Source organism: Lynx rufus, unplaced genomic scaffold (genome assembly GCF_022079265.1).
Source record: "Lynx rufus isolate CCGP_SWC_20201006 ecotype Redwood Valley unplaced genomic scaffold, mLynRuf1.p SCAF_8, whole genome shotgun sequence".
In the NCBI taxonomy this organism is placed as follows: Eukaryota; Metazoa; Chordata; class Mammalia; order Carnivora; family Felidae; genus Lynx; species Lynx rufus.
Window position 1 is genome coordinate 20,980,796 of NW_025814896.1, and position 24,562 is coordinate 21,005,357.

The following is a 24,562-nucleotide window of genomic DNA, read 5'->3' on the forward strand; positions in this document are numbered from 1 at the left end:
TAAGCTACCTGGTCTACGGTATTTTGCTCGGACAGCCCAAGCTGACTAAGACAGAATCCTAGTTAGTGCCTGGCTGAGGTCCCCAGGCCATGGCCGCCCAGGAAAGACTCGGGGGATTTTGGCTCCCAAGAGCTATGCCCTGAGAGACACCAGGTCAATGCAATCACCAGTCATTGAGTGTCATGAGTCACAGGCTGTTTATTAGCCAGAGCACACCGAGACCAGAATACATTTGCCAAAAATGGAGTTTTAAGAAATCTACAGCGTTGTGTGGGCTTTATGAATATATTTTCAGCTGCAGAGACAACGATGGTGTATTTGACATGTCCTCAAACCTACTTACCCATCTATCTGTATAAAATCCAACCCCCTCCATTAATTAGAGCTTAACCTTAAGCTTCTCTTAGCGAAAAACAGTTTTGCCAACCAAGAGCCTCGGGAGTGAACGGCTTATCTCGGAACCGGCAGCTTATTAAATAAGGGATCACGTCACATATGACAACGAGACTGCACTGCTTTCATGAGATACAGTCAGGCTCTTCGGGACCCAAATGTAAATTTTTTTTTTTTGAATTAAAACAATCTCCCGAAGCCTGAAGTTATTTCCACGTTATGTTTTGCAAGCACCTGGTGTCAGAAAATGTTTTTGAAAACGTCAGCTGGGCACGACCCTTGACATGGCATCTGTCCCAAGACATGCGTCCCAAGAGGACGGAAGGAGAAACTTCCCAAGCCCAGGAGCTTTCTACTCCTATGCCTCAGCCTGTGCAGATGATGGAAATTCACCATGGACTATAAATGTCTAAGTGCAAATGAGGTCTGATTGCCAGTGGTGGGTACACCCTGGGGAAGTCAGGTTCTAAATTGTGACTTTATCCAACAGACCTCGTTGGGAATGGCTTTGGAACACGGCTAACAGGCAGCTGCATCCACCCACAGGTGGGGGCCCCGGGCGCTTGGCTTCTCTCTCAGGCTCCTCACTCAAGTAGGACACTCTACCTGAGCCCTCACTTCTGGACCAGACCTTGCTAAGTCCTCTTAAGGAGTGAATGGGGAGAGAGGCGCCTGGGTGGCTCATTTGGTTAAGCGTCTGACTTTAGCACAGGTCGTCATCTCGCGGTTCGTGGGTTCGAGCCCCACCTTGGGCTCCAGGTCAGAGCCCGGAGCCTGCTTCAGATTCTGTGTCTCCCTCTCTCTCTGCCCCTTCCCTGCTCACACCCTGTCTCTTTCTCTCTAAAATAAAATAATAATAATAAAGAAACATTAAAAAATTTTTTTTAAACGTGAATGGGGAGAACTGGGCTTTTGAAGAGGGACTATGCTCCTTATGGGTGTAATCCGTGAGTGTAGCATAAGACTCAGAGCACAGACAGTGCTTGCTCTGCTGCTTAGCTGGGCAAGCAACTAGACCTTACTAAGCCTCAGTTTATCCCCCTGTAAAATGGGGCTACCGGTCATACTTATCTTACGGAGTTGTCAAAAGGATGAAACGAGATAACGCATGCGAAGACATACCACAGTGCCCGACACTCAAGTGGCCAATGACAACTGGCGGAGAGAATGACGAAGGTGACAGTGGGGCAGTGGGGGTTCAGACGTGGGCTCTGCTGAGGCCTCTTGGCAGGCGGTTTCACCCATCCTCTGAGGGGCTGAGAGAAGAGAGAGCCCCTCCCCGAAGGGAAGAAACGTACTTTCTTCCACACTGCACCCACACCCCACGGCCACAACACCAGCCTGAATCCCGGAGAGCTTTGCCCCACTAGCATACTGCAGACTGGATTGGAGCCAACCGATATACCCTCAGACAGAGTTCGTTTCTCACCAGCAAGACCTAAGAAAGTGGCAGAATGGAGGTGCCTGGAGCATGCACAGGGCAGCGGGGTCCCTGCTCCAGGTCGGGGACTCTTCTACGGTCCCACGGCAGGAACTCCCACCTTGTGTCTTACCGTCGTCATTAGCCAGTTACTTTTCCGTTCTCCAACCAGCCCTTGACGGCCCAGCTACTCCCCCTCTCCCTCTCCCTCCAGCTACTCCCTCTCTCCAGCTACTTTCCCATTACTTTAGCTGTTCCTTCGCTAGCCAACTCCGCGTCAGCCACTCAGAGGATCACTCAGCGCCCAGCTACCCTGCCAGATTCCCCAGCTTCTCTCTCATCTTTGCATGATCTAGAGTTAACATCAGTTTGGAACAATCAAGGGAATCTTGGCTTTAGTCCGGACAAATCTGTCCTGGTCTATATATACCCATCTCTGCAGGAAATTATGTCTTCCTGGACCAAGCAGCTGATGTTTAGAGACAGAATGTTTCCTGCTTATTATCTGTGAGGCCTTTGGTCTGGGCTACTGAGAGTGGGAAGGCAAAGCCCACATGATGCAGGGCATGGAACGCTGCCAGGCAGAGCCAGGAGTCCCAGCGAGGGGGGAGGGACCCTGGCAGCTTGGGTAGCACGGCCCTGTAGCAGCTCTCCTGGTTCCAGATGCGACGGCAAGCCCAGAGGCTCCCCCCCCCTCACCAGAGCCCTGCCCATACCCTCCCTGCAGGTTGAGATGCTCTCTCCTAAAAGCCAGGAGAGCTTCATTATGGATCTGATTAAATCATAAGGAATCTCATCCCAAACTTGCCAGAAAACAAGTTATTTTCAGCATCCGTGGGCAGCAAAGGAAGAAGAAAGTCATGAGCCGGAAGGAATGACTGTGTAGAAACCTTGCCCATCCACAGGAAGGTTGGCCGCCATGTCTCTCTGACAAAACGTTAGGGGCCAAGGAACTTGGGAGAAGTTTTGCGAAATAATCTAGGGTATTTTTTTTCTTAATGACAAGGGAAGGGATCGTATTAACTTCAAAAGGTCAGAGAAAGCCGTTTATAGAAGCTAATTAGGGTCCCTCCAAAGAGCTTTTATAATTACAGCCGGGTTTTGAACATTCAAATGGCTCAGGCTGAGCAACACAGGTATCTGCGGCCGCCTTAAGAGGTGACACACAGAAACCAGGAGACTCCAGGCACCTTGGGCTCTACAGTCTCAGTCAACAGTCTGACAGAAGCTCTCCAGGGGGCAGGCCCTTCCACTCTAGGGAGTCTGAAAGGACCCCCTGATGCAAGCATCCTTTAAGTGTTACATCATGTGGGGTGGCCCAAACCTTTCATTTCCCACTGGCTTGGGACAAGAATTGCTGTAAAATGGCTTAATTTTCACGCTACAGTGTAAATGACTACAATCGGAATACTCTTATATGAATGACTAATGGGAGGCTGGCACTGAGTAAGTGCAGACAGGGGCAACGGAGTAGTTATGGCAGTAGGGGTGAGCGGAAGAAGGATCCGAAAGAAAACAGAAGAGATGTTAACCTTGCCTCTGGCCCATGATAACCAAGGCTAACGGCAGATGACAGCAATAGCTAAGTGGCTGTATGTGCTGTCCAGACTGCATCTCTATTCTCTACTATTCTCTCTACTTCACAGATTCTCTCTACAGTCACTATTCTCTCTACTTCACAGATGAGGAATCCAAGCGCAAAGAGATCAAGGCATTCACCCGAGGCCACAAAATAGAGATTGAAACTTAGTTTTGTCTGACTCCGTGATAACTCCCAAGGCCTATTACCATCTCTGCAAGGCTTCCCCACCTTTCCACCGAAAGCCCCCTCCAATTCGGTTTTCCCTACGCCATCCATGTTTTTAAAGATTCTATCTCTCGGGCACGCTGCGTTTGTGAACTAATAATTCGTTCCATCTGGCTGATGATTATTTTTCTGTTCCTGCTTCTGTTTCAACATTGATCCAGACTTTAACCCCAATTACTGAGGGTTCACCATAATATTATGAAATCACATAAATCATCGTCATGGCTATGTAGTTAATAAGCAATAAAATTAAATAAACACGAGAACCATTCCCCGGTGCTGAATCCTGACTGCCACATGGTTTTAGAGTCAATGCATATCACATACTTGGCATGCTCAACCCAGGGTCCAGGATGGCACAGTGTTTGGTTCACCTGGTCCATCCCGGACATTGCAATATATCAACAACCAATCACAGCATTTGACCAAAACAATATGCCCAGGGTTATCACACGGGGTTGCTGGGATTCTGGTGTAGAGCAAAGCCAAGTCTAGAGTGTGTGGTCGATTGTAACAATCACAGCCCCAGTGAATCACGCCTTTCAGTACCTATGCACATGTGCAGACTCCTCCCACACGGACTCTGAGCTTGGCCGTGTGACTTACTTTGGCCAATGAGACATCAGCAAACATGATGCAGGCAAAGGCCAGACACATGCTTGTGCACTGGAGCTTGCCTTCTTGGAGTCCTGCGGGAAGCTCAGCATAAAGACCGCAGGGAGAGAGAATCCCAGCCATCCCAGCTGTGCCCAGACACTGGCCGACCCAGCCAACAGCTGCAACCTCATACGGAGCCCAGGTAAGAGTGGCAGAAATGCCCAGTCAATCCAAAGGATCGTTGAGAAGTTGTTTCAAGCCACTGAGTGTTTCAGGGTGGTTTGTTACGTAACAACAGGCAGCCGAGACGGCAGAGTTCTTGCTGATGACTCACCTGGAGAGCTGCCACGACTACCTCTGTGATCCCCGGGAAATGGGGATCCTTAAGCCAAAAAGCCTGTGTCCTCGGGTTTCTCTTGAAGGACTGGGAACACTGGCTCCTCCATCAAGATTGGGCTTCACGTAGCTTTCCGCGTGTAGGTGATGAAGGTAGCACCTCCCTCTCCCCCAGGTAGCAACCTTCCTACCTCTTCATTTAGATTTCACCTCTGCCCCGGACACAACTGTCTCCACCAAACGGGACGGGCAGAGGACGGGGCGGTGGGATCAGCTCTGCTTGCTGGCACAAACACAGGACGGATGTACTAGGACGATTCAATATTTGGAGCAGATTCTAGAACCTTCTTCTATTTGCTAAACCCCAGCCTTCCTCCACACGGTTACTGAATGACTTTGGCTCTGGTGAATGTTGTAGCAAGGCTTAGGATTTGCTCATTTAAAGAGCCCCTGAGTTCCTCTGGCAGAAATACTGACCGTTTTCTCACTCCATTGTGAAGGCAACAGTGGTTCCGAGAAGCCAGACAAGAATAAACCATGCCCCAAATATCTCCTCTGTCTTCTCAACAGGGTCAGTTTGGACTGAGAAATGTTAAAGAGAGGGTGTGTCTAGTCTCTAGCGAGCAGCGGACGGCCTCTCATGTAGCTCCTTATCAATATCCAGGGGAAATACTCATCGGGTGTCACAGTGTTTGGGGTCTGAGGAGGTTCCAGGAGAGTGCCAGTTGGCTGAGCGCCCAGGGCTGGCCTCATCTTGGTGACTGACCACGTGTACCAGCCTACCACAAGTGGTTTCTTCGCCCAAGAGTGGCCTCCTACCATCTGAGTAGAGGAGGCTGCTGAATAAAACCACAATACAGTCTCCCTTGAGGATAGGAATTGTCTTGCACTCCAGAAATTCACTGAAGCATGGACAACTCATTCTGCGCCTGTAGGCAGACCTGGCTGCGAAGCCAAGTTATAATCAGAGGGCCGCAAGGAAGTACATGATCATCACGTTTAACGGCATTGTGTCCAGACGGGTTGAAGTCTCCTTTTTCATAATCACAATGCCTTCCCCAGGGGCGGTGACCTTCAAAAGTTGTTGGTCACATTGTCCCAACTCCTGGACAGTATTTAGATGGCCTCGCTCATCGGTGATCTCCTAGCCTCCTCTATCTAGACATCTGTTCTTCACAAGGCTAACACAATCCACTCTTCAAATGCTGACTTTGCTAGACTCTGAGCTCCATTATGGCCTGACCCAGCCTCCTGTTCACTACTGAACCATTGTTGCCAGTCTGGAGATGTCCAGACTGTGTTCCATGTATGTCTGTGCGTGAAATTCTACCCTGATCCATTGCATGTTTTGTTATAATTCAATCCTCCGAGGAAAATTTCTTCTGGGTCTCTTTTTTTTTTTTTTATAGTGGAGACTCCTGCTATTGTTCCCACATACCAACTACAAAAACAGTATAGTTAAATTCATTTCAGATAAACAACTATCCCTGATGGGTAATGATTGGCTCGGATACATGAATAAGGAGCAGGGTCTTTGGTTGCGTCCCAGGCTCTCCTTGGCTGTAGCCTGCTTAACATTCTTATCAAGGATTTAGATGGGGTCCAGGACTGTGTTGTCTGATACAGTGACCTGTAGCCTAGCCACAGGGGACTCCTAAAATGATTTTAAATTATATAAAATCAAAACTTCAGTTCCTCAGGCTCCTAGTCACATTTTAAGTGCTCAAGAGCCACGTGTGACCAGCAGCTACCGTAACAGACAGCGCATTTTCATCATCAGAAAAAGTTCTACTGAACAACTAACTCTGGGGTAGAAGGCAAATGCTGATTTCATTGTGTTTGTGAGTGGCACGGAATAGAAAGTGCCGGTGAATATTTCATCTAAGGTGGGCATATTTAATTATGGCCTGCCCATCATCCATCCTCCCTCCTGCTGGTAACAGCATCCCAATTTTCCCTGGGGCAGGTATAACGTATCTCCAAGTGTCAGGCCATGTGTTTTGGGAGGAGCTGACTTCAGGGGTGGGCACGTGACTTAGATCAGACCAATCACAGCATTGTATCCACGCTCTAGCCCCTGTGATTGGCTCCGAGGTAGGCATCTTGGCCAATGAGATTCAATTCTGGGACTTGGTGAACCTGGGAGACTGTTGGAAAGAGAAATTATTCCTAAGGAGGTTACCGTAAGGACAAAATACACACTTTGAGCTGCTGACAGTGATCTATTATTCAGAGACACTTTTTGGTGGCCCCCTGTAGCCACATAGGTTTAAATTAGTTTGAGTTGGATTTCCTGTCACTGGTAGCACAGAAGTCTTACTGTATCATTCAAAGTCCAAATTTTTGAGCAGGTGGATAATGGGCTCAAAATTCAACAAGATAAATTTAGAGTCTCGACTTCAGTGTTGAAAATCACCTGTGTGTCCTACAAGGCTTCTAGAGTGCCAGCGATGTTCAATTGCTCAGAGTGAGGACGAGTTACATAGGCACACACAACTTATGAAAATGGAACCAATTTTGTCATTTTCTGTATGAAAAACATACTTCGACAGATAGTTTTTTTTGTTTTTTTTTTTTTTATTTTTTTTTTTCAACGTTTATTTATTTTTGGGACAGAGAGAGACAGAGCATGAACGGGCGAGGGGCAGAGAGAGAGGGAGACACAGAATCAGAAACAGGCTCCAGGCTCTGAGCCATCAGCCCAGAGCCCGACGCGGGGCTCGAACTCACGGACCGCGAGATCGTGACCTGGCTGAAGTCGGACGCTTAACCGACTGCGCCACCCAGGCGCCCCCAGATAGTTTTTTTTGAAAAAGCACTCAGTGTTAGCTCAGTTGGTTAAGTGGCCCTTGATTTCGGCTCAGATCATGATCTTGCAGTTCATGGGACGGAGTCCCTCCTTGGGCTCTGTGCTGAGGTGTGGAGGCTGCTTGGGATTCTCTCTCCCTCTCCTCTCTCTCTACGCCTCTCCCCCCGCTTATGCTCTCTGTCTCAAAATAAATAAAATAAACATTTTTTAAAGACAAAAATAAAGTCACTTGCATAACAACAGGATGGGGAAGATGTAACTTCACTAATGGGACACCCACTTGAGGGTTTTAGTTTCTTATAAACACCATATGAGTTGACAGCTGGCCAAAAAGCCAATGGAAATTTGGGCCACACGAATAGACACACTCAACCAGAATGAGGAAACTGACAGTTCCATCCACCTGAGGGTGAGCCAGATCAGACTCGGGAAAGCTATAGACAAAGGAGAGCATGTTCACAAACCTCAAAGTCACATCTTATAAAAATCCGTAAAAGGAACAGGGGGTTGTTAGCCTAGAGAGAAGAGGTGGGAGCAGAGGTTATAGGCATGACAGCCTCAGTGAAACACCAGAATGAACAGATAACCTTATCATCTGCAAATAAGGTTATTTTCTACACGAAAGCCCTAAAAGCACCGACTGAAAAAATATGAGACAGTAAAATGGCTTTCCACAAAATTAATACATAAAAACTTAAAGCCATCCTTTCAAGAAATAAACAGGACTTATATGGTAACAGAAAAAAAAAAAATCTGTAGCTTTCCTAAAGGGCATAAAAGAATACTTGCCCAGGGGCGCCTGGGCGGCTCATTCGGTTAAGCGTCTGGCTTTAGCTCAGGTCATGACCTCACGGCTCTTGAGTTCAAGCCCCGCGTCGGGCTCTGTGCTGACAGCTCAGAACCTGGAGCCTGCTTCCGGTTCTGTGTCTCCCTCTCTGCCCCTCTCCCACTCATACTCTGTTTTCCTCTGTCAAAAATAAACATCAAAAAAAACATTAAAAAAAAAAGAATACTTGCCCAGTAGAGACAGGTGCCATTGGCCTGCTTAGACAAAACTCATGACAAGGGAATCAGTTTGGCCCAAATGAATTTTTTTCAATTGTGATAAAATATACAGAAGATACAACTCACCATATCAGCCACTTTTTAGTGTATGGTTCAGTGACATTAATCACATTCACATTACCGTGCACCCGAAACCACCATCCATCCCTATGACTTTTTCCATCTCCCCAACCGAAGCTCTGGACCCATTAGACAATGACTTCCCCCTTCTCCCTTCCCTCCAGCCCCTGGCTAAATTTGGGGGGGGGTTGTTTTTTAATGTTTTTTATTAATTGTGGTAAAATACACACAAAATCTACCAGCTTCATTATTTTCAAGTGCCCAGTTCCGTGGTATTAAATATATTCACAATGTCGTACAATCATCACCGCCATCGATCTCCAGAATTCTCTGCATCTCGTGAAACCGGAACTCTCTACCAATCTATGATATTAATCAATGTTGGAGGAATCTATTTTTGAGCTCTAGTGGGAAAGCTTGACCGAAAGTTCTTAAATGTGACGTGTACGACTGAAAATAACCGAGAACATTTTGCAAAAGACGAGCAATTTGAGGAAGGACTTGTTCTGTCGTATATGAAGCCACACTAGAAAGCTAGGATCAAAACATTGCGTAACTGGCACAGAATCAGATTGCTGGAACGCAATAAACAGCTTGGAAAGTCACCCTTCTTCACCGACGAGGCTCAGAGTACGAGCGTGGCATCACATACTCCCCGGCAAGGGAAGGAAGCCGGACAATTGATAATGCCTTGGAAACAAAATGGATATAGACAGATTTTCATTTACTACTTTACACTGTAACGAGTCCCAAAAGAATTAAGTGTTTAATTTATTTACAAAAGGCCATGAAAATCTAGAAGAGCATGTAGGTTAATATACAACACTGGATGAAGAAACACTTTACAGCAAGAGTCAGCAAACGTTTTTCTGTAAAGGGCATATTTTCATCTTTACAGGTCCTGTGGTCTCTGTTGCCATCACCTAACACTGTCATTGTCGTGTGAAAGCAGCCATAGACAATATGTAAATGGCTGGGTGTGGCCGTGTTCCAATAACATTTTATTTACAAAAACAGACGGTGGCATTCAAGCCATAGTTTTGTCACCCCTGCTTTAAAGGGATAAAAGCAAAGAACAAAATAATGAAGAAAAAAAGCCAATATCATTAGATTTAACTACACAAAAACGATCTATACACAAAATGTTAAAGCAAACACACACACACACACACACACACACACTCTCTCTCTCTCTCTCTCTCTCTGAGAAAGTATGTGCATCATACATGACAGCACAGGGTTGACATCCTCCCCACCATTTTCATGCTGTCTCTCCTCCCTTTCTCTCCTCCGTCACCCACAAACATTACCCTGTCATTGAAATCAATTAAGAAAAAGAAACAAGCTAGTAGAACAAATGGAGACACAAAAAAATAGACAACTTGGAGAAATAAAGAAATGAATGCCCAGTAAGCCTATGAATAGGTATTCAACCTTAAACTTCTCAGGGCGCCTGGGTGGCTCAGTCGGTTAACCATCTGACTTTGGGTCAGGTCATGATCTCAGGGTTCGTGAGTTCAAGCCCCACATCAGACTCTGTGCCGATAGCTCAAAGTCTGGAGCCTGTTTCAGATTCTGTGTGTGTGTGTGTCTCCCTCTCTGCCCCTCCCCTGCTCGTGCTCTCTCTCTCACTCTCAAAAATAAGTAAACATTAGACTTCTTAGTTATATATGAATTAAGACAACAGGACTATTTTCCCTATATTGAATCTGTCAGCTTTCTGTTCATCCAGCAGTGTCGATGAGCAAGGCAGAGGGGAGGCAAGGCTGGACATGGGCTGAGGGAGGTGCAAACTAACCAAATAAGCAATTTATACCAAAGCCTTGCATATGTTTATATCGTAAATCTATGAACCTCGAATCTACCCAAAGTAAATAACCAAAGTCGTGACCAGATACTTCCATACGAAGATAAACAATGATAATCGCTATGGCATCATTTATAGTAGCAAAAATTGGAAACAACCTGAAAACCCAATCATAGGGAGTGGTTACGTACATTTTGGTACATTCAGACGAGGAAGATTGAGGGCGTCATTAAAAATCTCCTTTGCAAAGACCGTATTAAGACAATAAAAAACTGTCGACCTCTAAGCAACATCTGAGTCAACCGACAGACCTTTCTTCTAAAAATGCCTCCCTCAAAAAAAACAAAAATAAAAATAAAATAAAATAAAATAAAATAAAATAAATAAAATAAAATAAAATAAAATAAAATAAAATAAAATAAAATAAAAATGCCTTCCTCCCTAGGCTTCTGAGATGCCACACCACCCTAGTTGTCTTTCTTCCACCTGGCAGATGACTACTGGTCCCTCTCCTTCTCTTCTTGGCTCAGTACATAGCATCTGAGGTGTCCCAGGGCTTTCTCTTGGTTTGGTTCTTTGCTCCATCTACCTTGCTATTACTATGGGCACAAAGTCATTATAGTTCTTCTGTGTCTTAAATGAAGTGATACTTCATTGTGGCTTTGACCTTCATCTGCCTAATGAGGAGTGATGTTGAGCATCTTAGCATGTGTCTGTTGGCCATCTACATGTCTTCTTTGGGAAAATGTCTATTCAGGTCCTCTGCCCATTTTTAATTGGATCGTTTGGGCCTTCTGCTATTGAGTTGTATGAGTTCTTTATATATGTTGGATATTAACCCCCTATCTAATACATAGTTTGCAAACACTTTCTCCCATTCCGTAATTTGCTTCTTCTTTTGCTGACTGTTTCTTTTGCTGTGGATAAGCTTTTGGGTTTGATAAAGGCCCACCTGCTTATTTTTTCCTTTTGTTGCTTGTACTTTTGGTGTAATATCCCCCAAGAAATGAGCTAATATTTTCTAACAGATAATACATTACATTAAAAAAAAAATAGGTATGGGGGCGCCTGGGTGGCGCAGTCGGTTAAGCGTCCGACTTTAGCCAGGTCACGATCTCGCGGTCCGTGAGTTCGAGCCCCGCGTCAGGCTTGGGCTGATGGCTCAGAGCCTGGAGCCTGTTTCCGATTCTGTGTCTCCCTCTCTCTCTGCCCCTCCCCCGTTCATGCTCTGTCTCTCTCTGTCCCAAAAATAAATAAACGTTGAAAAAAAAATTTAAAAAAAAAAAAATAGGTATGGATAAAAGAGCCATTCAAAATGCAAAGCCACCAATGGATTTTAACATAACAAAGTTAAGAAAAGCTAAAACTTCATATGGTTTCAGATTCCACATTGAGATTAATCATCAAGAAACTATCACCTGTTGGGACGCCTGGGTGGCTCAGTCAGTTAAGCGTCTGACTCGACCTCAGCTCAGGTCATGATCTCACAATTCGTGAGTTCGAGCCCCACATCGGGCTCTGTGCTGGCAGTGCAGAGCCTGCTTGGGATTCTGTCTCCCTCTCTGTCCCTCTCCTGCTTGCTCTCTATCCTTCTCTCAAATAAAAATAAACTAAAAACTAAAAAATAAAATAAAATAAGAAAAAACTACCACCTGTTGAGTTTAGTTGAGTATTAAAGAATATCCACAATTATCTGAAAAGGCAATTAAAATATTTCCTCTATTTTCCAACGTATCTGTGTGAAGTAAGATTTTGTCCATTTACTTTAACCAAAATAATATATCACAACAGAGAGAAGCAAAAGCAGGTTCAAAAAAAAATCCAGCCACCTTCTTTTAAGCCAGACCTTACAAAGATTTGCAAAAGCATAAAACAAGGCTACTCTATGTTTTTTGTTTTGAGAACTATCAGTATTTTTCATAAAAACATTTATGTTAACATGTGTGGTAGTTTTGGAACATGCCCACCATTTCTCCTCCCTTCAAGAGGGGAAGCCTAATCCCCCTACCTTTGAACGATTTAGTGACTCATCTCTAATGAACACAATATGGCAGAAGGGATGATATGTGACTTAAAAGTCTAGATCATAAAAGGCATTGTGGTTTCCCCCTTGCTCTCTTGGATCACTCACTTGGAAGAAGGCCAGCCGCCATGTTCCGAAGACACTCAAGCAGCCCTGTGAAGAGGGTTATATGGCAAGAATCGGAGGCCTCCTGCCAAGAGCCATGCGAGTGCCCCATCTTGGACACAGCTATTCCAGCTCCATTAGGCCTTGGGGTGTCTGCAACCTTATGAGAGACCCTAAGCTAGAACCACCCAAGCTCGGTTGGCCCCAGATTCTTGATCCACAGAAATTGTGTGAGACAGTAAGTGTTTATTGTTTTAAGCTGCTAAATTTTGAGCTCCTGTACTATGTAGCAATAGATAACTAGATAACTAGCGTCTAGATAACAATAGATAACTTGGTGTTTGTGGTTTAATGAGCACATGTTTATTTTAATTACTCAGCTTTCATTTCTAGTGGTAAATATCAATACAGAACCCAGGTAAACAAAAGCTCTTAAGAGTTCTCAGTTTTTAATAATATAAAGGGGCCCTGAGACCAAAAAGGTTGAGAACTATTGCCCTAAGCTTTTTGGCCATTGCCCCTTTATTAAACTTTTCTCAAACTACCTCATGTCAGGGCACCATTTCTTTCCTATCAGGACCCTGAGTAATAGGAAAATACCAAATTTTACTGATAGTTGTTGCTGTTTTGGGTATCTTGATTTTACTGTCTTAATGGGTTTTTTTTTTTCTGTACTTAACAATTTCCTACAAGGATGAATGATTTTTATAATTAAGAGAAGAGAAACTTCCCTTTTGAAAATCATCAAAAGTGAAAGTCAGACCTGTATTTCCTTTGGATGAGTCGACCGTTTAAGCACAACATGCGGAGGCCAGATGTCTGCCGGTGCACCTGCGTGCCGGGGAGAGGTCCGAAGGGCAGATGGTGGATGAGGGGCCAGTAGCCACAACACCTGCCCCCCCAACAACCTCAGCCAGACTGGCTCTTTCGCGCATGTTACACATTGAGTTTCTGCATAATTTCACATAAAAGTTTCCACTGCTTGAAAAAAAAAAAAAAAAGTTTGAAAACCTTTACCGTGAGAATGAATAACAGTTGAAGAGTTAAAATTAGGCTATAGAAGAACCACTCAAACTTTTTTTGGGAATGTGAACAGAGTTTCCATAAAGAAAATCCTGCACATTCTGAGAGAACAGAAGCCCTGACAACTTAACAAATGTTCGGTGGTTTCAACAGAGGCTCGCTCATGTGGCCATGGAAAAGGTGACAGCTAGGGATGAAGAGCTTATCCGGGGACCCCTCCGATCCAAAGGGCCCAAGAGGCCAGCAGAAGCAGCAGGGCCTTAAGGCCCCGGGAGAGACAGATCAGAACCACAGGTGAGTGGCTCTCTCGTTTTCTCAGGAAAATCCAAAGCAGGAGATGCTAAAAGCACGGACTTCGGAGACACCAGATCTGGGTTCAAGTTCCAGGTCTGACACTAAAAACTTAAGAGATCTTTGGCAAGTGACATAGCCAAACTGAAGTTGGAGAACGCAAAATGGTACAGCCATTTTGGAAAACAGGTTAGCGGTTTCCTAAACAGAAATTTGCCATGTGACCCAGCAATTCCATTCCCAGGTAACCACCCAAGAGAAATAAAAACATACATCCGCACAAAGACTTGCACACAACTGTTCTTAGCAGCATTATTCATCATAACTCAAGGTGGAAGCGATCCAAATGTTCCTCAACCGGTGAACGGAGAAACAAAATGCGGCATATCCACACGATGGAATACTAAAGGGTGATAAAAGGAAGAAAGTCCTGATACATGCCACAACCTGAACGCACCCTGAAAACATTACTCTAAATGAAACAAGCCAATCGCAAAAGATCACATATTAGCTGAGTCCATGTACGTGGAACATTCCAGAAAAGGCAAAGATACAGAGGCAGAAAACAGACTAGTGGTTGGTTGCCTGGGGCTGGGGACAGGAGTGACTACAAGTGGGCACAAAGTGTCTTTTTGGGGTGACGGAATGTTCAAAACTCGGGTTGTGGTGATGGGCGCACAACTCTGTAAGTGTCCTGAAAATCACTGAATCGCACCCTTAAAATGGGCACATTCTGCGATATGTAAATTAAAACTCAATAGAGCTGTTTTTAAACAATGGGATTTGACTCTCTACCTCAGAGGGTTGTTGTGAGGATGAACTGAGATGACGTCTGATACAAAGTAAGCACTCGATAAATAATAGTAATGATGACAATCGGTGTATATACTAGTAACGGATCATGTAAGTGGAGACCATACATAATGCAGAATTGCAACAATTTATAGCACTTATCTACTCCTTAGCATGCCACTCCAACACCTGTAAAGTCGATTTAACCCCAGGACAACTTTTTTTTTCTTTTTTTTTTTTTAACATTTTGATTTATTTTTGAGAGACAGAGTGCAAGCAGGAGAGAGGCAAAGAGAGAGGGAGACACAGAATCCGAAGCAGGCTCCAGGCTCTGAGCGGCCAGCACAGAGCCCGACGCGGGGCTCAAATCCACGAACCATAAGATCATGGCCTGAGCCGAAGTCGGACGCTTAACCAACTGAGCCACCCCGGCTCCCCAGCTCCAGGACAACTTTCTGAGGCAGGTGATACCATATCATCTTCATTTTCACAGACGGGGAAACTGAGGCCCCAAGAAGTTTAGTAACCTTCCCACGGTTGCACAGCTGGGACACAGCAGAGGTGGGATCTGAATCCTGGAGAAATGGCTCTGGAGTGCCTACTCTTGGCCACGACACTGCACAGCCTCTCAGTAAACGCCAGCTTGTCTATTCAGTTACTGCTCTCACTGGCGGTGCAGTGGGGTGCAGAGAAGGCTCACAGTCAGCTCCCCAAGACTCAAGACCCAACCCCTAGGGTTACAGGAGTCAGGGGAAAGAGTGTTCCAGACAGAGGGGTCTGCATATACAAAGGCGGGGAGGTAAGAGAACGCAGGGCGTACGGGAAGAACGGGAGATGGCTGGAGGATGGGGCGATGCTGGGCAGAGGGCGCCTGAGGGTGGGGTTCAGGCAGGTCCAAGGCCAAGGAGGGTCCCTGGTGCCCGGACGTTAGCCTGAAGGCAATGCAGAGCCAGAGAAGGAAATACAGAGAGTCCCTCCCCAACGCTGCCTTTCTCTGGGTCGACTCACATTGCCCTGGCAGGTGGAGAAGGTTGACTCAGCCACTGCTGTGAGCTGAAGGGAGCGGGGGAGCTGCCACCCCCATTCCCATCCCGCCGCGAGCTGACGCCCCTGCAGCCTCCCCAACACCAGCTCCACCGGCACATAGAAACCATCGCAGCCAGCTGGGAGCAGCGGGCTCTGTCATGCTGCCAGGGAGCTGAGCGTAGCCCGGCCAGACTGCCGGCTGCCTGATGGAAGCTTCACGCCCCTGCCCAAACCCAGCCGCCTGAGGACCCCGGGGGGACCGCTCACCCCACCCCACGGCCCACCACAGCGCCCAGTATGCTGGCCGTCCGCCCTCGCTCGGCTGGCCCCAGGGGCCAGCACTTTGCTCATTCAAATTGAATACACATGTCCCTGCCTCCGGCTCTTCCATTTTCCCACATCCGTCCTTGAGACACAGCAGCCTGTGTGCACGGAACGTTCACTTGGGCCAAAGCAAAACTACTGAGGAAGCCTCCATGCCTATCAATGAGGAACCAGTTCAAAAACTCTGCTGATGGGGCGCCTGAGTGGCTCAGTCGGTTGAGCGTCTGACTTCGGCTCAGGTCACGATCTCGCGGTCCGTGAGTTCGAGCCCCGCGTCGGGCTCTGGGCTGACAGCTGGGAGCCTGGAGCCTGCTTCGGATTCTGTGTCTCCCTCTCTCTCTGCCCCTAACCCCACTCACTCTCTCTCTCTCTCAAAAATAAACATTAAAAAAAAAAATTTTTTTTTTAATTCTGGTGAATCCAAACCACGGAATACTACACAGCAGTTAAAAAGAATAATACAGATCTATTATCCCAGGGTACCGGCATGAAAACACCTCCAAGACACGTTGGAGAAACGTGGGTGGAAAAACAAATTGCAGAGTAACGTATCCAGTGTATCATCACTTGGGTAAAAACAAAACAAAAACAGGGGCGCCTGGGTGGCTCAGTCGGTAAGGCGTCTGACTTCGGCTCAGGTCACGATCGGGCGGTTCATGAGTTCGAGCCCCGCGTCGGGCTCTGGGCTGACGGCTTGGAGCCTGGAGCCTGTTTCAGATTCTGTGTCTCCCTCTTTCCCTGCCCCTCCCCCACTCACACTCTGTCTCTCTCTTTCTCTCAAAAACATAGGAACATTAAAAAAAAAAAAAGAAAAACAAAAAACCCCAATTCGTGGCCTCTTGAATTCTCCAAGTCTACAAACACACAGGTAAATAAGAAAAACGCCTGGAAGGAAGCACATCAAAGTAACAGAAAGAAAGAAGGGGTGGAGGGAGGGACCCTGTGTTTACCTCTGTGTTGAGTTTTAGAAGAAGAATGTGTTTATGGATATTTGGGTTCTTTAAAAATTGTGTTAAAACACACACACACACACACACACACACACAGAGGGGAAAAAACGGGTTAAAATGCCCACCACCCTGGGGCTGCGTTCAGCGTCACTTTTCAGACAGCTGTCACATTCAGCATCTTGTCTAATTCTTTTTTTTTAATTTTTTTTTTCAACGTTTATTTATTTTTGGGACAGAGAGAGACAGAGCATGAACGGGGGAGGGGCAGAGAGAGAGGGAGACACAGAATCGGAAACAGGCTCCAGGCTCTGAGCCATCAGGCCAGAGCCTGACGCGGGGCTCGAACTCCCGGACCGCGAGATCGTGACCTGGCTGAAGTCGGACGCTTAACCGACTGCGCCACCCAGGCGCCCCGCATCTTGTCTAATTCTTGCCACACCCCCCCCTTGAGGACAAGGTTCAAAACTCCATTTTACAGACCCAGAAACTGGACCAGAGAGGTGTAACAAGCCGCTCCAGATCGCACGCAAGGCCAAGGGGGCTCGAGGTCCTGGCCCCAAGCCCAGGGCTCCTTCTCAGCGGCACGTGGGCGCCTATGAGGGTGTGGGGCCCACGCTGGGGCCGGGCAGGCGCCCCTGTTCTGAGCTGTCAGCCAGCTCACAGAGCCCCTTCAGGGAGGGGAGTGGGGCTTTGTCAGGGAAAGAGGGAGGAAAAGACGAGCGGCAAAAGAAGAGATGATGAACCGCCACCCACGACAAAAATCAGACATCATTGATGTGTCGCCCACTGAGTGGGATGGGTCTGCCGCGTCACCCAGCAAATCTCGTGTGGGAAGGAGCCTCGCAGGGCCGGTCCCCCGAGCCTGACATTTCAAGCCTCTCCCTCTCTCTCTCTCTCTCTCCCCCACCACCCCCCCCCCCAGGCTGCTCACCCCAGGCTCTCAGCTGCGCGGTTTCCAGCTGAGTGGTTCCGGGAATGCTTCTGCTCAGTTCCCAGAACACCATAGCCGGGGCAGCAGAACTGTGCTTCTCAGAAGGTGCTAGAACCTGAGGAGCAATGTGCGAAAAACCCAACACCCTCTAGTGCAGAAAGTGCCGTCCCTCTTTCAACAACTATTTGAGCACCACGTGTCTGAGGGTGTGCAAAGGCAGGAGGCCGGAGGGACCCAGGAAGCATGGCTAGGCCTCTCCAGGGACAGCCAGAAAGGACTCCTGTACAGAAGGAGGGGACGGGAGGGGGCACAGGACACATATGCAAACCTCAGCTGCACAAGGACCGGGCACGTTCAGAGAAGAGAGCTTTGGTCAAATCATGGATCCTCCAGTCATTCATATAACGGGAAACAAACCCACGAGGCCATGAGACCAGCGACAACAGCTGGCATCCTGAGCTTTCTGGTCCCAGCTTTGCCACCTCGGTCAAGGCTCTGAACCTCTCTGGGTCTCAGTTTCCCTATCTGTAACATGGGTGCCTATTACACGTGTCTTTAGGGTATTGTGATATGTGGATGGAGGACAGATGATACCATAATTAAGTCAAATGTAACAAGTACAGGGTATCCATAAAATCTGGAAACGGATTCTATGAGTGTATCTATATGTGCTCGTCTTCGTTTGTTCTATGTGTGTTCGTGCTCATTTATTTGTTCGCTTTATAGAGTGAAAATGTCCTAGACAACATTGTATATATTTGTCCGTTTCCAGACTTTATGAACACTCTATGTATAAACATAATTACACATATAAATAGTATATTAGACAAACGTTATATGCATACATATTCATTATATAAATATAATGAAATAAACTACAGTCATAACATAATAAAATAAAACATACTAATAACTCCTCACACAGAATGAGGGACTATCCATGCCCAAGAACTCAGGGGTATTCCCTCATTTCATGCTCACAGCAAGGCCTTGCAGCGGATACTAGCATTTATCCCCACTTTACAGAGGGGCAAACTAAGGCACAGGGAGCCGAAGTGAGCCGCCTACTTGCCAGAGTCACCCCGGGTCTAAAAGACAAAGCCAGCTTCAGAAGGGAGGGCAGTCTAACTTCCGGCCTGTGCTATTAACCACCGCTCTACACCCGCCCCGCTCTGCAGCCAAGGCCAGACAAAACTCAACCGCACACAGAGCGCCCTGGGCGCTGGTGGGGCGCCCAACAGGGCCTTAAATGCAAGATCCTCGAGTATGGCGCTCTTGGAGGGGCAAGACCAGATCCGATTTGTTCGCCACACTTGGAATAGAAATGCGCAAGGGGGTGGGGGGGGGGGGGCCTAAACATTCACGGAGGGAAGGGAAATCAGCATGGAATTCATCAGCCAAAGGCTAGAAAAAAAAAAGTCTCCGATAATTCAGGCCCCACGAAGTAAGCGCCCTTGCTAGCACCTGCGGGGCTGCCCAAACCTGGGAGGGGGCCAGACCCCGCCGGCACCGGCACCCCTCTGGAGGCCAGCCCCGGGGGGGGGGGGGTGGCGCCCGGGGCCGAGGGCGGAGCGGCCTACCTTCCTCGGCGTCGTTCCTCAGGGAGGCCTCCAGCAGGGCCACGCTGGCCTCGAAGGACACCTTCTTCCGCCGGCCGCCCGTGCTGCGCTTCCGCTCGTGCTTCCGCTTGCGGTGCTGCAAGTCCTGCTCGTACTGCGCCCACTTCTTGAGCTGCTGGGCCCGGCGCTTCTGGGCGGCGCGCAGCCGCTCCAGCGTGGGCACCTTCTCCAACAGCTGCAGCTCCGTCAACAGGTCCACGTGGCTGGCCATGGCCTTGGCGCCTCCCCACAGCCCGGCGGGGCGCTAGCGCGGTGCGCCGGGTGCCAGCGGAGCGCGGGGGCTCCTGCGGGACTGGGGCCTCATGGTGGGGCCTGTGCGGGGAGAGAGAAACAGATGGACACGCCGGTCAGGCTCAAAACACCGATCAGAGGGTGTCGCTCGCCCCGTGTTGAGAACGCTTGCTTTTTCTATTTTACTCCTTTTTTTAAATTGAGATATAATTGGCCTATAACGTTGCGGAAGTCTAGGGCGCAAAGCGTTGATTTGATACACTTATCTATTGGCAATATGGTGACCCTTGCAGCCTTAGCTGCGTGATTACTCCGTCGCGCCGCATAATTACTGCTTTTTTGGGGTTGCATTGTTATTTCACAGAAGGTTGTTATAGTGTTATAACATATAAGGAGCTTGTTATACTGCTATAACACATAAAGGGTTTTGGTCATTTTTAAAGGAATTAATACCATATTTTACATTTCTCGGTATTAATTTATAATATGGTAAATACTGACAGATATAATCCACAAAAACAAAATCTCTTGGAGATCCTTAATTTTAAGAGCATAAAGGGGTCCTAAGACCCCTTTAGGCAAGTTTGGTAATTGCCTACCTACAGGAGTCTAGAACATCTTAGTTCAAGTTTTCTTCTTTGGGTGACCTTAAATTTTTCTTTTAAATCATGCCTTTTGTGGGTCGCCTAGGTGGCCCAGTCGGTTAGGTGGCCCAGTCGGTTATGCCTCGACTCCTGGTTTCAGCTCAGGTCACTATCTCACAGTTTGTGGGTTTGAGCCCCACATTGGGCTCCATGCTAACAGCTAGGAGCCTGCTTGAGATTCTCTCTCTCCCTCACTCTCTGCCCTTCTCCCACTTGTGCTCTCTCTCTCTCTCAGAATAAATAAACAATAGGGGCGCCTGGGTGGCTCGGTCGGTTGAGCGCCCGACTTCGGCTCAAATCATGATCTTGCGGTTTGTGAGTTCGAGCCCCGCGTAGGGCTCTGCGCTGACAGCTGGGAGCCTGCTTCGGAGTCTGTGTCTCCTCCTCTCTCTGCCCCTCCCCTGCTCATGCTCTGTCTCTCTGTCTCTCAATAATAAATAAGCATTAAAGAAAAAATTTTTTAAAGAATAAATAAACAAATCACACCTCTTGCTCTCATAGATTCCTGGACAACACGAAGTCGACAAAATTTCAATCTCATTCCAGCGGGTCCCTGTCCCTCATTCAGCACAGACCCTATGGGTTCTCACACACAGGGAAAGGGTCTTGGCACAATCACTCGCACCTCTTTAAGCCTGTTTTCCCGCCTTTATAATGTTGTAGCCACCTCCCAGAACTGATAGGAATAAAGAGACCTGACCAAAAAGGGTTATACAACTAACAGCAGAAACAGCTTGAAGGAAGAAGATCAGGGACATGTAAATGCAGCCCATCCGGGGAAGCCACAGCAAGGCTGGTAGATGATTGTGGGCTGTTGGGTAATTAGACTGGAGACTGGCACAGGTCTGCATTTGCATAATGCCTTAATGCCTGCTGGTCCCAAGGGGTCAGGATAGCCTTGGGCTTCAGGAAGTGATCACTGGTCTTCTGGGTTCCCTGCTCTGCTCCCAGACTGTCCATCCTCCAGATGCTAAAGACCAGGCTTCGGCCTTAGCCTGGACCCTTGGGAGCTCAGGTTGGGCCAGGTTGTTCTTCTGGTCCCTCCCAGCTCCCAGTCTGGAGGGCAGACAAGCAAATGGGGAAGGGGCTGGCTTGGCCAGGCTGGAGGGCAAAAGCCCTAAGGGTCCGAGTAAACTTGATTCAAATGTAAACAGAAGCTGAAGGTAAGACTCAGCAAAAAAACAAAACAAAACAAAACAAAAAAACACAAACAAACAGCAGGCCTACAGCCTTTGGTTGCTTTTTGTTTTGTTTTGCTTTGAATACCATGCAATGCTTTATTTTTTTATTTCTTTATTGAGAGAGAGAGAGAGAGAGAGAGAGAGAGAGAGAGAGATGCAAGTGAATGAGGGGAGGGGAGTGCGGGGGTGGAGAGAGAGAAGTGGGGCTCACCTAGGGCTTGTGTTTTTACCTGAATCGGGGCTGGAGCTCACCAGAAGGGAGGCGCAAGCCCACCCCATGCGGGGCTCGTGCTCACCTGATGTGGGGCTCGAACTCACCAACTGCGAGATCGCGACCTGAGCGGAAGTCAGATGCTTAATGGCTGAGCCCCCCAGGCGGCCCCCATGCAATGCTTTTTAAATTAATTTATTAAAATTTTTATTTTGAGATGTTGTAGATGCACATGCAGTTGTGGCAAATAATAGGCAACGTTTACCTAGTTTATCCCTATGATAGCATCCTGCCAAACCGTAGTACAAGATCACAACCAGGGACCCTGACATTGACACAACCTAGCAATCCATTCAGAATAGGTTTGGGGCGCCTGGGTGCCTCAGTCGGTTAACCGTCCTACTCTTGATATCTGCTCAGGTCATGAGCTCACGGTTTCATGAGTTCAAGCCCCGGGTCAGGTTCTGCACGCTGACAGCACAGAGCCTGCTTGGGATTCTCTCTCTCCCACTCTCTCTGCCCCTCCCCCGTTTGTGCTCTCTCTGTCTCTCTCAAAATAAATAAATAAACTTAAAAAAAAATCCCTGGGGGCGCCTGGGTGGTTCAGTCGGTTAAGCGTCCGACTTCGGCTCAGGTCGTGATCTCGCAGTCCGTGAGTTCGAGCCCCGCGTTGGGTTCTGTGCTGACAGCTCAGAGCCTGGAGCCTGTTTCAGATTCTGTGTCTCCCTCTCTCTCTGACCCTCCCACACTCTGTCTCTGTCTCTCTCAAAACATAAACAAACATTAAAAAAATTAAAAAGGGGCGCCTGGGTGGCTCAGTCGGTTAAGCGTCCGACTTCAGCTCAGGTCACGATCGTGCGGTCCGTGGGTTCGAGCCCCGCATCGGGCTCTGGGCTGATGGCTCAGAGCCTGGAGCCTGCTTCAGATTCTGCATCTCCCTCTCTCTCTGACCCTCCCCCGTTCATGCTGTCTCTCTCTGTCTCAAAAATAAATAAAGGTTAAAAAAAAAATTTTTTTTTAAATCCCTGGTTTTACATGAACTCGTTTGTGTGTGTGTGTTTAGTTTTACACAACGTCATCAGACGTGTAGGTTTGTGTGTCCACCACCAAGGTCGAGGTACGAACAGCTCCATCACCCGAGGATCCCTAACCTCCCTTCTCTCAAAGCACTCCCGTCCTTGCCCTTGGCAGTCACTAACCTGGTCCCTATCTCCAGAATATTGTCACTTCGAAAATGAGTAGGGTTCCATTGTGCGGATGTACCTCGGTGTGTTAACCCTTTACTCACCGAAGAATGTCTGGGCTCTTTCCAGCTTGGGGCTATCACATTCATGTGCAAGCTTTGTGTGAATACAAGTTTTCACTTCTTTGGAGCAAATGCCCAAGAGTACAACTGCTGGCCCATGTGGTAATGACATGACTAGTTCTACGTGAAAACAAAACAAAACTGTCAAACTGTTTCCCAGAGTGACGGTACCATTGTTCATTCCCGCCAGCGACGTATGAGCATTCCGGTTCCTCCACCAGCATTTGGTGCTGTCACTGTGTCGTATTTTAGCCATTTAGATAGATATTTTGGTTGCCTTTTTCAAAAGTGGGGAGTTCGGAAGCGCTGTATTCACAACCACATCATCTCATCGTGATGGCCAGAGCTGGCGGACCACATATTCACGTCTCCCCACTTCCTCAAGTGATCAAACGCTGAACGCATACCTGCTCTGTGACAAGCCCTGCTTCAGAGATGGAACACGGACTAGCTCTACCTTCTAGGAAACCCCAGTCTGTCTGTCTTCTGTCTACCAGTGTATCTACAGATTCTTTTAATCCTCCTGGCAATCTAATGAGGTAGGTACTATCATCATCCCCGTTTCACAGAGAGGGAAATTGAGGCACAGAGAGATTAAGTAATTTACCTAGCGTCACATCCTAGCTAGAAAATGGAAGAGCCAGTCCACCTGGGGTTACGAGGAAGGCTCTCCAGAGCAGGGGACAACCATTAAGAAGGAGGAGGGGGGGGACACCTGGGTGGCTCAGTCGGTTAAGCATCCGACTTTGGCTCAGGTCATGATCTTGGGGTTCATGAGTTCCAGCCCCGCGTCGGTCTGTGTGCCGCCAGCTCGGAGCCTGGAGCCTTCTTCGGACTCTGTGTCTCCCTCTCTCTCTGCCCCTCTCCCTTTCACACTCTCTCTTTCTCTCTCTCAAAAATAAATAAACATTAAAATTAAAAAATAAAAAAGGGAATGATGAGGAAGAGTAGTTTGCCAGATGAAAAGGACAGACACAGGCAGAGAGGAAGCTGGGCGGTGTTTAAAGGCATGCAGGGGGGCCGACCACCATGGAGGGAATTCTAGGGACCAACACCCACAGTCACGGCTTGAGGAGAATGGGCTGCTCAGCCCAAAAAGAAGAAGGGGGGGGCGGGGGGAGAGGGCAATTTGTGGCGAGAGGCCAGACTTCACCGGGAAGCCCCCTGGTCCATGTCGCATCTGGCTGGCCAGCTGGTTGGGTGTTGGACCACACCATGTTTTATCACGCTGTAATGTATTGCTAATGTTTACAACTTGAACCTTTAACATCCAAAATCAGATCTTCAGGTTTTCTTAGACCATCTCAGCACCGGCCACACGGGGCTCACGAGGCAACAACCCGCAGATGCGGAGGAGGACTGTCCCATGCAGGTAGGGACACTACCCTCCCACCCATTACCCCACCTGACCTCCTTCACTAATAATGGCATCACTTTGCCGGCTCCTGTGGTCATCTGAGTTCGCAAGCCCCGTCTTAGGCAGAATGAGACAGCAGTCTCCAAATACCCAGAAAGAAAGGAAAGAGAGTCTATGTATCTCCCCAGGGAAGAACAGGACTGGGCACAGGGGCGCAGTGCTGTGCACCTGTCCTCAGAGCAGCCCAACAAACA

At 47.8% G+C, this 24,562-nt stretch overlaps 1 protein-coding gene across 3 annotated transcripts in view; it reads right to left on the bottom strand.

Annotated features, from left to right (window-relative positions):
* PPP1R16B (protein phosphatase 1 regulatory subunit 16B) overlaps positions 1–24,562 on the bottom strand; it is a 101,346-nt gene that overhangs the window by 53,344 nt on the left and 23,440 nt on the right. For all 3 annotated transcript variants that reach the window (XM_047068001.1, XM_047067999.1, XM_047068000.1), the window contains one exon: positions 19,340–19,690. In XM_047068001.1, coding sequence (XP_046923957.1) covers positions 19,340–19,589 — 250 coding nt within the window. In that variant the 5' untranslated portion in view covers positions 19,590–19,690. The remainder of the gene's footprint in view (positions 1–19,339; positions 19,691–24,562) is intronic.